The sequence below is a fragment of the Electrophorus electricus genome, chromosome 6, assembly GCF_013358815.1.
Source record: "Electrophorus electricus isolate fEleEle1 chromosome 6, fEleEle1.pri, whole genome shotgun sequence".
Taxonomy (NCBI): Eukaryota; Metazoa; Chordata; class Actinopteri; order Gymnotiformes; family Gymnotidae; genus Electrophorus; species Electrophorus electricus.
In genome coordinates this window covers 8,878,870-8,891,958 of record NC_049540.1, presented here as the reverse complement: position 1 = coordinate 8,891,958, position 13,089 = coordinate 8,878,870, and the positions used below count along the sequence as shown (strand labels likewise).

General features: G+C 43.1%; 2 protein-coding genes across 3 annotated transcripts in view; one reads left to right on the top strand and one right to left on the bottom strand.

Annotated features, from left to right (window-relative positions):
• Positions 1 to 13,089, top strand: part of LOC113587152 (astrotactin-2) — a 266,976-nt gene that overhangs the window by 24,532 nt on the left and 229,355 nt on the right. The window lies entirely within an intron of this gene.
• LOC113587142 (gamma-crystallin M2-like) lies at positions 165 to 1,330 on the bottom strand. Its single transcript, XM_035526828.1, has 2 exons — positions 1,055 to 1,330; positions 165 to 440 (listed from the first exon to the last, which is right to left on the bottom strand). The coding sequence occupies exons 1-2, from the start codon at positions 1,328 to 1,330 to the stop codon at positions 165 to 167; spliced, it is 552 nt and encodes a 183-aa protein (XP_035382721.1).

Below are 13,089 nucleotides of genomic sequence, written 5' to 3'. Positions count from 1 at the left end.
TTTAATTTTTACACCTTGTAATTACCTAGACTTTGTGTGTAGTGTATTTAAAGGTGTAAAAAAAAAAAAAGGACAATATGCATAGTCAATGGGTAAAATATCTACTGGAAACATTTTTGATTTGTCACAGTGTTTAAAGTGTTGTTTTTTTGTTTTTTTTAGTTTCAGTACCAGGAATCCATGATACACCTCTTTCCCATGAACCTTCTGCCACCCCAGTGCCTGAAAAGCCTGTACTCTACAGGCCAGAAGTACCACATCCTGCCCCTGTAGTGGGGTAGTTTATACATGGGCCAGAGGCCGTCCAGCACATGGCAGGACATGAAGCCGCTGGACCAGTGGTAGTGCTCTGTGACAGGGTCGCAGTCGACCATGATCTCCATCATCTGGCCCATGAAGTTCTCCCTCCCGTAGATCCTTGTTCTGTAGGGTCCCGTAATGTGGAGTGATCATGAGGCGTATGCACATGCTGGTTAGGGTACGCACATGCTGAGGAGAGCCAGACTTATTAAGGGCAAATCCATAATCATTAGAACAGTCCAGGGTCAGTGAGCCAATATGAAGCGTAGAAGAATACATAATAAACAAAACACGATGACAAACAGGGTATGCATGCTATAACAAAAATACAAGTAACAATAAGAACTAAAACTAAACACTAGTGAATATAAACAGGGGCAAGGAATCACACAGAGGCTAGAACAAATGAAGGCTAGAATTAACAGACACTATAACAAGCAGGGCATGGATTACATTGACCAGCAAACACACAGGCAACAAGACAGGGTTTAAATACACTGAGATTTAACAAGACATGGGTGCAACTCATGAGGGGCAGAGAAAACTAACATAAGGAATGGAACCACAAAAAGGATTTAAAGCAAAACAAAGACAACAGACAGGTAAACCATGACAACGAAGATGCTAGGGAGTGGCCAGTCATGGCAGGTATTCTGTACTGCTGGGGAAAAGGAGTGGACAGTGTTGTTTTTGGGGAAATCCCTCTCGAGTCTGTGTAGATATAGGAGATGTGTTGGAGATCTGGTAAACATACCATGGGGATCAAGCGGCAGGACTTGACCCACTCACTCATTCCCCACATGCTCATGTAGTCGGCGTACTCGCCCCTCCTGACAAAGTACTGGTTACCCATGAAGTTGGGGCGGTCGTAGACCATCCAGCAGCCGCTCTCCACCCTGCAGGAGTGGCAGCGGGCCAGGAAGGGAGCCATGTCGCTACAGTCACTGGTCCACTCATAGGAGTGGCCCTTGAGCTCCTCATAGAAGATGATATTCCAGCAGAAATGTCTGTTTATTATGTTTTTTTTCATACTGAATGTAAGCATATTTTCAGAATTATTTTGTTCCAGTATACTTGTATGTTATGTATAGTATGGAAAAACTGTACCAAGGAAAGTGAATCTGCACATTTTAAGACTACAGTTTCCACACTAATTTAATACTGAAATTATACAAGATAGAAAAGTTCTAAAAACAGATTCTAATTCAGAATACAATGTACTATAATGTCCACCTATTTATTTATTTCTTTTTGTCAGAGTAACAGTAGTTATTTGTCTAGTTCAACTCTGCGTCCCTCTTTGATGTGTGCCACTTACCTTTCTTATTGTCATTTTGGCTGCTTTGATTAGTCAGAGCTGTTTCCAGCTAGTGACTGGCTCTGTGTGCACCATTTAACCTGTGCTTTTATACATGATCAAATCCCCCCAAAAACACGTCCTATTGTCCAGACCCCTGACCACGTACAGAAGCACAGTGGTACAGAAGCCTACAGAAGGTCAAAGTGCTTTTATGCAAATTCCATGTAATTCTAGACCACTGAATGGATCCCATAATTGTATAATGCAGATGTATCTGTGTATTGTGTCAGCCCTTATATTTCATTATTCCATTTGTATTTGGTAAATGTAGATGGCATTTTCCTGTCCTCCATTTGTGCCTGCTTTGTTTATTTGCCAGCTGGCTGAATCAGAAACGGCCATTTTCTCACCTGAGCTGGAAAGGCCAGTGAAAATGCTGCTTTTGCACCATTAATTCCTTTGTGCAGGGTTCAAATGTCATACTGGAATCTGTGACCAATCATGCTTGAATGCATTTTCTTCCTTGTATGTAATGCTTTCCCAAGACTGGACTACTGGATATAGTGGACTGTTTTACACACTGACTATTTCACGGACTGGACTAATTCAGATACTAGACTGTATCACACACAGGGCTAATTCACATATTTCACTATTTTACACACTGGACTAATTCACAGATTGGACTATTTTACACACTGGATTCATTCACACACTCGACTATTTCATACACTGGACTAGCTCCCAATTCCCTTCAGTTGTACCTAGAATGTGTGGAATTGGGCGTATTACTATTTGTAACGGTGAGCGGTAAGGAAGCAGACGCTTGTGCGGAGAAGAGCGAGATATATTAAGGGCAAATCCAGAGTCGTAGTCACTATAGCAGTTCAGGGCTATATACAGCCAACACGGGGAGTACGGGGGTACATTACAAACAAAAACACACGAAGGCAAACAGGGAAGCAGGCTATAACAAAGACTAGGGAATACTCGGGGCTAAGAAACACGAAGGCTAGGATACACGGAGTACAAACTAACATTCAAACATTCAATACAACCACGACGAAATGAACCTAATACACACATTTAAATAAGCACATAAATGCAATGAAGTAAACAATGAACAGCCAAGACCAAGGGCACAAGGCAGGGTTTAAATACCTGAACTAATCGAGGGACGGAGAAAACGGAGCTACGGCATGGCGCTAAAATACACGAGAAACCTTAACATGTTACATCAACAATAACCAACGACACTGCACACACTGACGCGGGTTTAAATACACAGACAGGATGAGGTACAGGTGTGTGCAGGCGTGGCCACAAACGAGAATCCTCCCACTGCACTTGGCGGGCAAAACCACGTGACTCACAGGAGGTAAGCGTTCCGTGACAGAACTCCCTCCCAAGGAGCGCGGCTCCCGACGTGTCCGTCCAATGAACGCGAACCTCCGGGCGCCGTGTACACGTAAACAGAAAACACAGCACGGCAATGCCCAGCGCCCACACAGTACCAGGCGGGCCAGGTGACACCAGCAAGGGAGACCTCTCGACGAGAGGGAGAAAGATAGCTTCCCTGCTTCTCTCAGAGCAGTCCGGTACGCTCCCAACGATGTTGCGCCTGTAAACACAAGGCGCAAGCATAAACAAACAATAGCGACCACACACAAACATAAGCGCAGCCATCCACGCAGGCGCCTCAAACGTGTCCATGGCCTCAACGGATATGCGGGGATGCACATCCGCCCCGGTTACAGAGATGCTACATCCCCCAAAGGCCCTCCTCACTCCTGGGGCTCTAGGAGCGTCCCAGAGGCAGTTTGCCTCCAGGGCTTTGGGCAGACCCCTCCAGCTTCGCTGGCGAGTCTGCTGAAGGGAAGGGATTCGAGCTTCCGCTCTCCCCACTGGAGATCCTGAGATTTTTTGCCGCGGGAGCTGGCGTCCTGTGGTGGTTGGTCATTCCGTAACGCGTGGTGGCCCGAGTGCCGAAGGGCAGGACACACAGACCCCAGCGACGTGGACAAACATTTATTAACACATAACGACAATAGCACTCACACGTATTACAAACGAAGAACATGAACATGTAACGGTTAACATTAAACAAACATGCTAAACACGCAGACATTTAATAATGATGAAAAGAACATTGACCTTAACATTAACACATTACATCAACAATGACCAACGACACTGCACACACTGACGTGGGTTTAAATACATAGACAGGATGAGGTACAGGTGTGTGCAATGGTGGCCACAAACATTTACATTACATTTACATTTACAGCATTTGGCAGACGCTCTTATCCAGAGCGACTTGCAAAAGTGCTTTGTTATTTACTCATAGAACATATCCAAGTACAGTACAGTAGGTTAGAATTAAACATACCAATGAGCTAGAAAACAGGGATGAATGCTGATACCTAGAAGTGCAAAATACATAAGGTCTATCTTAAACAATGATAAGTGCTATAAACAACAAGTGCTAGAGTTTGTTAAACAACATAAACAATGCCCTACAAGAAGTACTAAATTAGTTAGTCAATATGGGAGCAGTGTCAGTTGTCCTTTAAATATTCTGCAAATAGATGGGCCTTCAGTCTGCGTTTGAAGACTGCAAGACACTCTGCTGTCTGGACAGCAAGCGGGAGTTCATTCCACCATCTTGAAGCCAGGACAGAAAATAGTCTCGATGCTTGTCATCCATGAGACCTGAAGCAAGGTATTTCAAGCCGAGCCATATTTGAGGTTCGAAGTACTCGAGGTACGGATCGGGCTTTGACAAACGAGAATCCTCCCACTGCACGTGGCGGGCCAAACCACGTGGCTCGCAAGCATTCCATGACAGTTATCCTTTACAAACTGTATTAAAAGTTTGTATTTACATACAGTTTACTTTTCAAACTGTGTTAAAACTAATATTGCTTCAGTGTCATATTGTTGACAAACTTCTCACATCTCACAGGTTGGCTAGTGACTCAGACCCATGGTCTCAGCTAGTGTTTACCGCTGCATGTTATGATTAAGCTTACTATGACAAATCTGTTCACCTGGAACATGGAAGGGGATTCAGGGGAATTCCAAACAGAAGCTTTTATGAGGGAGCAGGTTGTGGCCTCTTATCTGGGATGTAATGAATGGTTTTATGTGATTATTGTCTGTATTTTTATTATTCTGTTATCAAAGGAGCCTGATAAGACTGATACCATCTTTTTAATGAACAGCAGAAAATATGATTTCCCTTGCTACCCAGTTTAAGTACCAATGATGTTCAGAGACACTAAAATGTGTGATAATGGAAAAACTGGAGAGGGCTTGGGAGGGGTGAGGGAGAGGGAGAATAAGAGAGAGGGGCATTACAATCCTAAAGGATTAAATCCCATTTGAAGGAACACGTGTACTAAATCACTCATGTTTCCCTACCTGAAGCATAAAGGTCTTGTTTTAATTCATCATTTTTGCAGTTCTCACAGCCATCAGCTTATAAATTCGACAGTTCATGTAAATGTAGATTTGGGTTCCTTTGGTTTATGAGTGTCATTCGCATACATACACTGGCGATAAATTGTTTACAGCAATCAGAAAATAAAATATTTTTATTTCTTATCTGTTAACACAAACAGCTGTAATTACACCACTGTAAACAGTACTCAACCAAAAATGAATCTTTAGTCTGTGGAGTTCTGCTATCAGTAACTCTTTTAAGCTCACTTACACACACACACACACACACACACACACACACACACACACACACACACATACACACAGACAGAGAGAGAGAGAGAGAGAGAGAGAGAGAGAGAGAGAACGAGAGAGAGAGAACCCCTATAATATTGTGCTAATAGCAATAAAGTTTGTTGTATGTAGAGACCTTTGGCTATACGTTTAAATCTAGGGGCCTTTTTATGTAAACATTTATCTGAAGCATAAACTGAATGTTCCATTTTTTAAAAGATGCATGTCTTCTAAATTTGCATTCTGTGTGGTAGCTTTGTGCCTAATGTCCATGTATATGAGCAGTTCAAGAGGGAAGAAGTCTTATTTAATTGATAGCAGCAAACTTTTCTTTTCTTGCTCCACTGACTGATAATTGTCTATGATACAGCTCAAATTCACATGGCCCAACTGCATTTACACACACCCTGTTGTAAATGGATATAGACAGGCAGACAGACAGTCATGCAGAATTCAGATCTTCTGTGGGTTAAATGTATGAAAGCAGTTTTTATCCAGCCTGAGCATTAGTGGAGTGAACTTTACTATGCAACCAGATGACATAATAAACATTATCAGGACGTTCAAGAACAGCTAAGTTTACTATAGAAAATGGTCTGGCCTCCACCATCACTGGTTCTCTCACAGACTGGAATCTTATGGAATGATTTTCCCTACTGTGTGAGAATGTGTTTGAATTAGTGCTGCTTCCATTCTGTAGCCAGGCAGAGCAAGAAAGCCTTCACCTTGGAGATCTCTCCCATCTTTAGTCTGCTGCTGGAGTTTGGCTGCAGGGTGGTGAAGCAAGCACCCCAGGCGAGCTTAAGGGTGGGCCTGCCCTGAGTGCGGGTCGCGAGACCTCACCTCGGCCATGCCAGAGGTGTCGTAGCTCCGTTAGTGACAGAAAATTTGTGCCAACGTTTTAAACTATATTTATTAGGCACAGAGCATGTGAGGACAAGCTTCTTTGTTTTCAAGTCAGCTCTGTGTAGACAGGAGTGATGGGAGCAGTGTGCCAGTGTGGAGAATCTGGGATGGCTTCAGACTGAGCGTCTAGCTTGGAATCAGGACAGCAGAGCAGAGTGTCATTGCAGAAAGATTTGAATCTTGCAGCTCACTGGTACAAGGCCGATTCCATGTAACACCCAGTAGGCAGCGTTGAGAACACTGTGGGCATTAGAGATCCTGACTTTCTGTGCTGTATAACTACAGTCTGTTCAAACAACTCAGTTAATGTTTCAGATAGAAACAGTTTTTTTATATGGTACCATGTGTTATTTTCTGTTATTTTCAGTGCAAAACATTTAGAGACATTATATTGAGATAACATTTAGAGATTGTAAAGAGATGTTTGTAGTTTAAATGGTGAATTGAAGTAGCCTGTTTTGGTGATTTTATAAAGTGGGTAAAAGTATGGAAGAACAAATGTCAATATCAGTAAACCTAAGTTGTTTTTTGTTTAAATGAGATTCCTTTTGATCAAACATCTCGTTTCACTTGTCCTAAGAGCCAGCATTAGTTAGAAATCTACTTTCTCTTCAATTACTGTGACTTTGTCTGAATATTTACCCATCAGAAAGGATGCATTGTGTCATGTGCATGATTTATTTGCTCATTAGACAGCTGTTGCTTAGGAGAGATTGAGAGAGATTGGCTGTAATTAAATGAGCTTTTTGCAGACTGTGCAACATCTGCCCATCATCTCTACTCCCTCCCTGTGGTCCATCATAACACTGATGAGCGTAAAATGCAACTCTGCTTTGCTAAATATTTCTACTTCTGTAGGTGAAATTCAATGGCTAGAGGTTACAAATTGAGTAGGGACTCGTTAGTCTGGTTGTGGGTCTCTCCCCATGGAGTTCTGTGCCACTGTCTAATAGAAGTCATGCGCACCAGCACTGCTGATTGCCAAAAAAAAAGAAATATAAGAGTGCCTACTCGGCATCTAGTATGTGACTTCAGAAGGAAAGCATGCTTGAAGTCTTGCTCCACTTTTCAGAACCACAGACAGCTCCCTGAGTCACTGAGGGATGAGGGCTGAAGGAAGACTCTGTGTCAGCACTTCAGCACTGGACAGCTACTCTGTAACCCAGTCAGCCTTTCCTGCACAAACACCAAAATCGTTTGCCACAGTGCATACAAATGCCAATACAGCAAAGTGTATTCTATGCATGTGGATGCAGCTGATTATTGTATTTAACAATAGGAGAGACAATTAAATTCTTTTGGCAGACAATCAGTAACAATGAGCTCATTCTCCACGCCGACTCTATTATGGAATCAAGCACAGCAGTATGCTAATGGAAAATGCCTCTTGAAATGAGATTACTCCCTGAATTCAGAGACTGAGGTACTATAAACAACAGACAAATGTGTTTGTGTGCATGTGGGTAAGCGTAGTGCCACACCAAAAACTGGCAGCACTGTGCAAGTGCATTTGAGGTTCACGATGAGTGAAACAGTTTAAGGCCCAATCCCATTTCTTATTTTAGCCCTACCCTTTGATTTAGAGTGTCTCCTTGTTTCTTGGAACTGTGTTGCAAGCAGTAGTGGTTGAAATCTTCCCTTACGAAATGTGACAACCATTCAAGAACCCATTACAACATCAGTAGTCATCGGTGGCTTTTACTTAGCAGAATCAAAGGGTTTTTGATAGACATTTGCAGCATGCTGTCCTCAGAGGTGCTGCTCTCTCTTGCATGGGCCTTAGACATCCTTTCGCATTTGTCTACAGTTGTTGTTCACAACTTCAGTTTCATGTATCAAGTCGGTCACCAAATACAAAAGAACATTGCTTCATTACCAGGCTAATAGCAGTGCTCTGAAGGCACCCCTGCCAGGCTGCACTGAAAAACAAGGAGTGGTAACATTCAGCAACGTTAATTCTGGGCATTTTAAGCCTCCAAAAGGTGGGGCATGACATGAAAATATGTAAAAATGCGGGATTGTCATACGCAAATCAGCAATAACAATGTAATGTAAGTTAGCTAGCTAACTATTACATTGGAATAGCTTACTACTAAAGATTGTTTTGTGCTTATTATGAAGAAAAGGTCCATAATACATTGAGATGACACCAATCTGAGTTATGATGATATTATTAAACTAAGATATCATCATTATTTTTATTTCTTTATTAACACAGAAAATACTTTGTGGGCTTCTTTGAACACTTACGTAGCCATCTTGATGTCGCGCGACATTCTGAGAAAGTTCTCATTCCACTGTGTTTGGAGGGCCATGTAGCCCTAACACATCACCCTACCTAAAGAAGAATTGGGACAACCCACCCTAGATGTGAACGTGCGGGACGGAAGGCTGCAGCTATGAGCTGGGGGCAAAGTGTGAAATGGGATAGGGCCTAAAGCAAAAGTGTAGCATTTTGCTTTAGCAAGTCATAAAAACCAAAATGATAATGCCATAGGATATTTTCTGGATGTTAACGTTCACCCCAGCTGGTCAAATCTCACTCTGCTCCACTCTAAAGAGAAACTGCTAACAGAATAAAGTCGAGGCCGCTGAGATCTGTGATCAATGTTTGAATGTTCTAACATCCCGTTGCATCTGGCCTGTTATTACACTGCACACTTCCCCCTCTGCAGGTACACCTCAGGGTCTTGCTTTTTCTTTCACACACCCCCCCACACACACCCCCTTTCACTTGCCATGTATGCTAAAGCACTCTCTTCCTCCATTTATTAGACAAGAAGGTAGCAGTGGAGGAGGATGGTCCAGTGCAGGAAGCAGTGTGCCAGGACGAGTGGGAGAGGGCTAGCCAGCTCTAATGCCAGCAGGAAACAGAGTGGCTCGCTAATGACGACTGACAGGGGCCATCCATTGTGGTCATGTGATACAGTGGCCCCGGCCAGTGGAGTTCTGCTCAATTTGCTGCCGGAGACTTCACTCCTTTTAGGAGATAACATTGCATCCTTACTTGCACAAGCCTGGGCTTATGGATTTTCATGCTTGATTGCTGGAGATATATTTCTCATTATTTTTTCATACCTGGCATGAATGTTTTATAGAGGAATGCCCCGTACACTTCATGTTTGTCTGTTGAAATATTAAGATTTGACTGAGGCTTAGACTTAATATGCCTCCTGAATTGCACCTGTAGTCAAGGGAGTGGTGTGTGTGGTGTGTATGCGGTGCATTGCAATGAAGAACCTCATGGCTACATCTCATACCAGTCAAATTAAGGACCTGAGGGCGTGCACGTTATATCCGAGAGCACTGCGCTGATGAATTGTTGCTGTTACATTCCTGCACCAATAGCTACTGCCTCCTTATGATCAGAATATCTCTAGCCATCACAAAAAATATGGGCTCATAGCAACTGCAGCAAGGAAGAATCTCAGCGATGCTTATTGATTTTTATGATTTTATTTTTATGAACGCATAAATAGGAAAGCGTGGAAATTGTTACAGTATATGTAGTGTTTTCACCTTGATTCTGCTGGAGAGATCGTCATAGATTTTTCGGAGCAAGTCTAATAAGGAGGCTGAGTACTTGAAACAGTTACGCACGTGTTACCCAGCTTGACCTTGATTTGTATTGTGCTGTTGTTCTTGAGAAGGTATAAGAAAAAAAAGATTAAAAAGAAGCATATTTGTGCCATTGTGCCTTTTTTTTATCAGGACACCAAGCCTGAATTCAAGGTGGTGTCTTCTGCTGCACTGTTTATGCTAAATTCTATCCTAGAGGAAAGAGTGTCCATTTTGTCAAATATTATAATAGTTACGAGTTAAGAGTGTCTAGTCCATCTTATGCTGGATTTTGTAAACATGGATACTTACGAAAATACTGGACTATATGATACCTGATTTTTATATGAATTGGACTATGCAAAATGTGAATTTGCTATTGTGTCATCACATAATGACCCTACAGTGATGAGCTGTCCATGCCAACAAATCCAGTCTGTAGTTGTAGACTTATAAAACGCACCTCTAAGATTCAACTATTAGCATACAAGCTGGCTGCTTCTAGTAAAGTGGATGGTGAGTATAGAACCTATCCCACAGAGCAGGTCTGGGAAAGTTATTCATTTCACTTTATTTATTTACCTACATGACACTTCTGGCTCCTGACATCATATAGTCCAACCTACTCATCATCCCCACATACTCATCATGGACAAAAGTATTGGGACACATCTCTTACTCAATGAATTCAGATGTTTCATTCAGTGCCATTGCTACAGGTATATAAAATCTAGCAACTAACCATGCAGTCTGCCTTGGTAAACATTTTTGAAGGAATGGGTCGTTCTAAAGGCTCACTGAATTTGAGCGTGGAGCTCTAATAGGATGCCACCATTGCAACGAGTCAGTTTGTGAAATTTCTTCCCTCCTAGATATTCAACAAAAAAACTGGTATTACCGTGTTTAGGAGCCAGAGCAACTCAGCCATGAAGTGGCAGACCACATAAAGTTACAGAGCGGGGTCGGCAAGTGCTGAGGCGCATAGTGTGTAAAAGTCTCCAATGCTCTGCTGACTCAATACCTGCAGAGTTCCAAACCTCCTCTGCCATTAACATCAGCACAAAAACTGTGTGCTGGGAGCTTCATGGGACTCCATGGCTGAGCAGTTGTATGCAAGCCTTACATCACCAAGGCCAAGCAATGGATGGAGTTAAAGCATGTTGTCACTGGACTCTGGATCAGTGGAAATGTGCTCTGTTCAGTTATGGATCTCTATCTGACAGTCTGATGGAGGGGTCTGGGTTTGGAAAATGCCAGGAGAACGCTACCTGTCTGACTGCTTTGTGCCAACTATAAAGGAGCTATAAAGCTATGGAGTTGTTTATTAGAGATTGGCCTCGGCCTCTTAGTTCCAGTGAAGGGAATTCTTAGTGCTTCAGCATACCAAGACATTCTAGACAGTGGTATGTTTACAGCTTGCTGGGAACAGTTTGGGGAAGGTCCTTTTCTGCTCCAGCATGGTCCATAAAGGCACGGTTGGGTGAGTTTGCTGTGGAAGAACTTGAATGCTCAGAGACCCAACCTTAACCCCATCAAAAACTTAGAACAAAGAGCCAGGCCTTCTCATCCAATATCAGTGTCTGACCTCACAAATGTTCTCCTGGATGAATGGGCAATAATTCCCATAGACACGCTCAAAAATCTTAAAGAAAGCCTTCCTAGAAGAGAGGAAGCTGTTATAACTGCAAATGGGGAGAACAACTCCATATTAATGTCTAGAAATGGATTTAGATGGGATGGATTTAGAATGGGATATTATAAACACTCCTGTAGGTGTACTGTGTCCCAATACTTTTGTCAATACAGTGTGTCATCTCTACCCCCCCCCCCCCCCCCCCCCCCCCCCCATAGACCTCAGCCCATTTTAGCCTGGACCGCATACAGGTGGATTAGGATGGCTTTCTCTGTGTGTGTGTGTGTGTGTGTGTGTGTGTGTGTGTGTGTGTGTGTGTGTGTGTGTCTGTGTGCGTGCGTGCGTGTGTGTGTGTTTGTGTGTGTGTGCATGTGTGTGTGTGTGTGTGTGTGTGTGTGTATGTGTGTGTGTGTGTGTGTGTGTGTGTGTGTGTGTGTGTGTGTGTGTGTGTGTGTGCATGTGTATGTGTATGTGTGTGCATGCACTTTCTGTGTCCTGCAGTACAGGGGCTCTGGCCCCATGCTTTAATCCCTGGTGGACCTGCTGGGTCTCTTGTCTGATCTAATCCCAGGTAGAGCGTGTGCTGGAGACAGGATCTGACTGCCCACAGGCACTGCTCTCCTATTAATTAGCTCCTGAAGGAAAGCAGGGCTCGGGCAGAGAGCAAGGCTGGGGGAGGAAGCAGAGCAAATCAGCCATTCATGTGTGCCATCTGATTCGCACAAGCTCCAGCCACAGGGATCAAAAGAACAATCACAGGAGTTGATCCCGTGGACTTCACTGGTTATTCTCTGAGACCAGTCCCCCCCCCCAGAAAGTAATGCAACCACTGTCTCGTGTACAGAGACCAATGCAGTGATGCAAGAGAAACAGGCTCAGATCAGTTATTACAAAAGAAAAGGAGTGAAAAGAGCACCAGAGAATGATAGACCTTAACAAAGCCCCATTTTTTCTGTTTGTGGATTAGCCCACTGAAGTCCTACTTTAAGAAAAAGACTGGCTGGTTGGTGATTTACTAATTTAATGCATTAATCAAAGTAAATCGATGTACTGCCTACCATATGTGCTCTTGTTATAGCTGGTACTCTAAGAATAGTCAGGTCGAGGTTCCTAGGGTTTTATAGTTAGAATCACATTATGTGCATGCTGTTTTGTTTATGATACTGACCCAGACATTGCAGTGTTATATTTTACAGCACTTCTAAAACATTTGTTGGCAATGAACTCATGACCTGAAAATGATTCATGTTTACTGCAGAATATTTGTAATAATTTGTAACACAGCGGAATCACAACAGTAGCAACAATTTCTCACATTTGCAATTACTAAAAGGAACGTTCGACTAACATGAGCACCAGCTCCTGAGCTCTGAAAACCTATAGGCAGTGGCACACCTCTCATATAAAGACTGAGTCAAAGCAATAAATCGCAGTATAGGAGACTACTGCCAGCATCATGAAATGCTGGGCTTATTATGATCTCCATGGGTTGCCTGCATTTGGTTAGCTTGATGTGTGTGGTTGCCAGGTAGCTGGTTGCCTGCTCCAGTGAAAACCTCCTTCCTGGGGAAATGGAGCATGATGTTGTGGCGCAGGTCTCCTGTCGTGACGCCATGGGAGTACATTATGAACAGTCACATTTAGGGCTGTG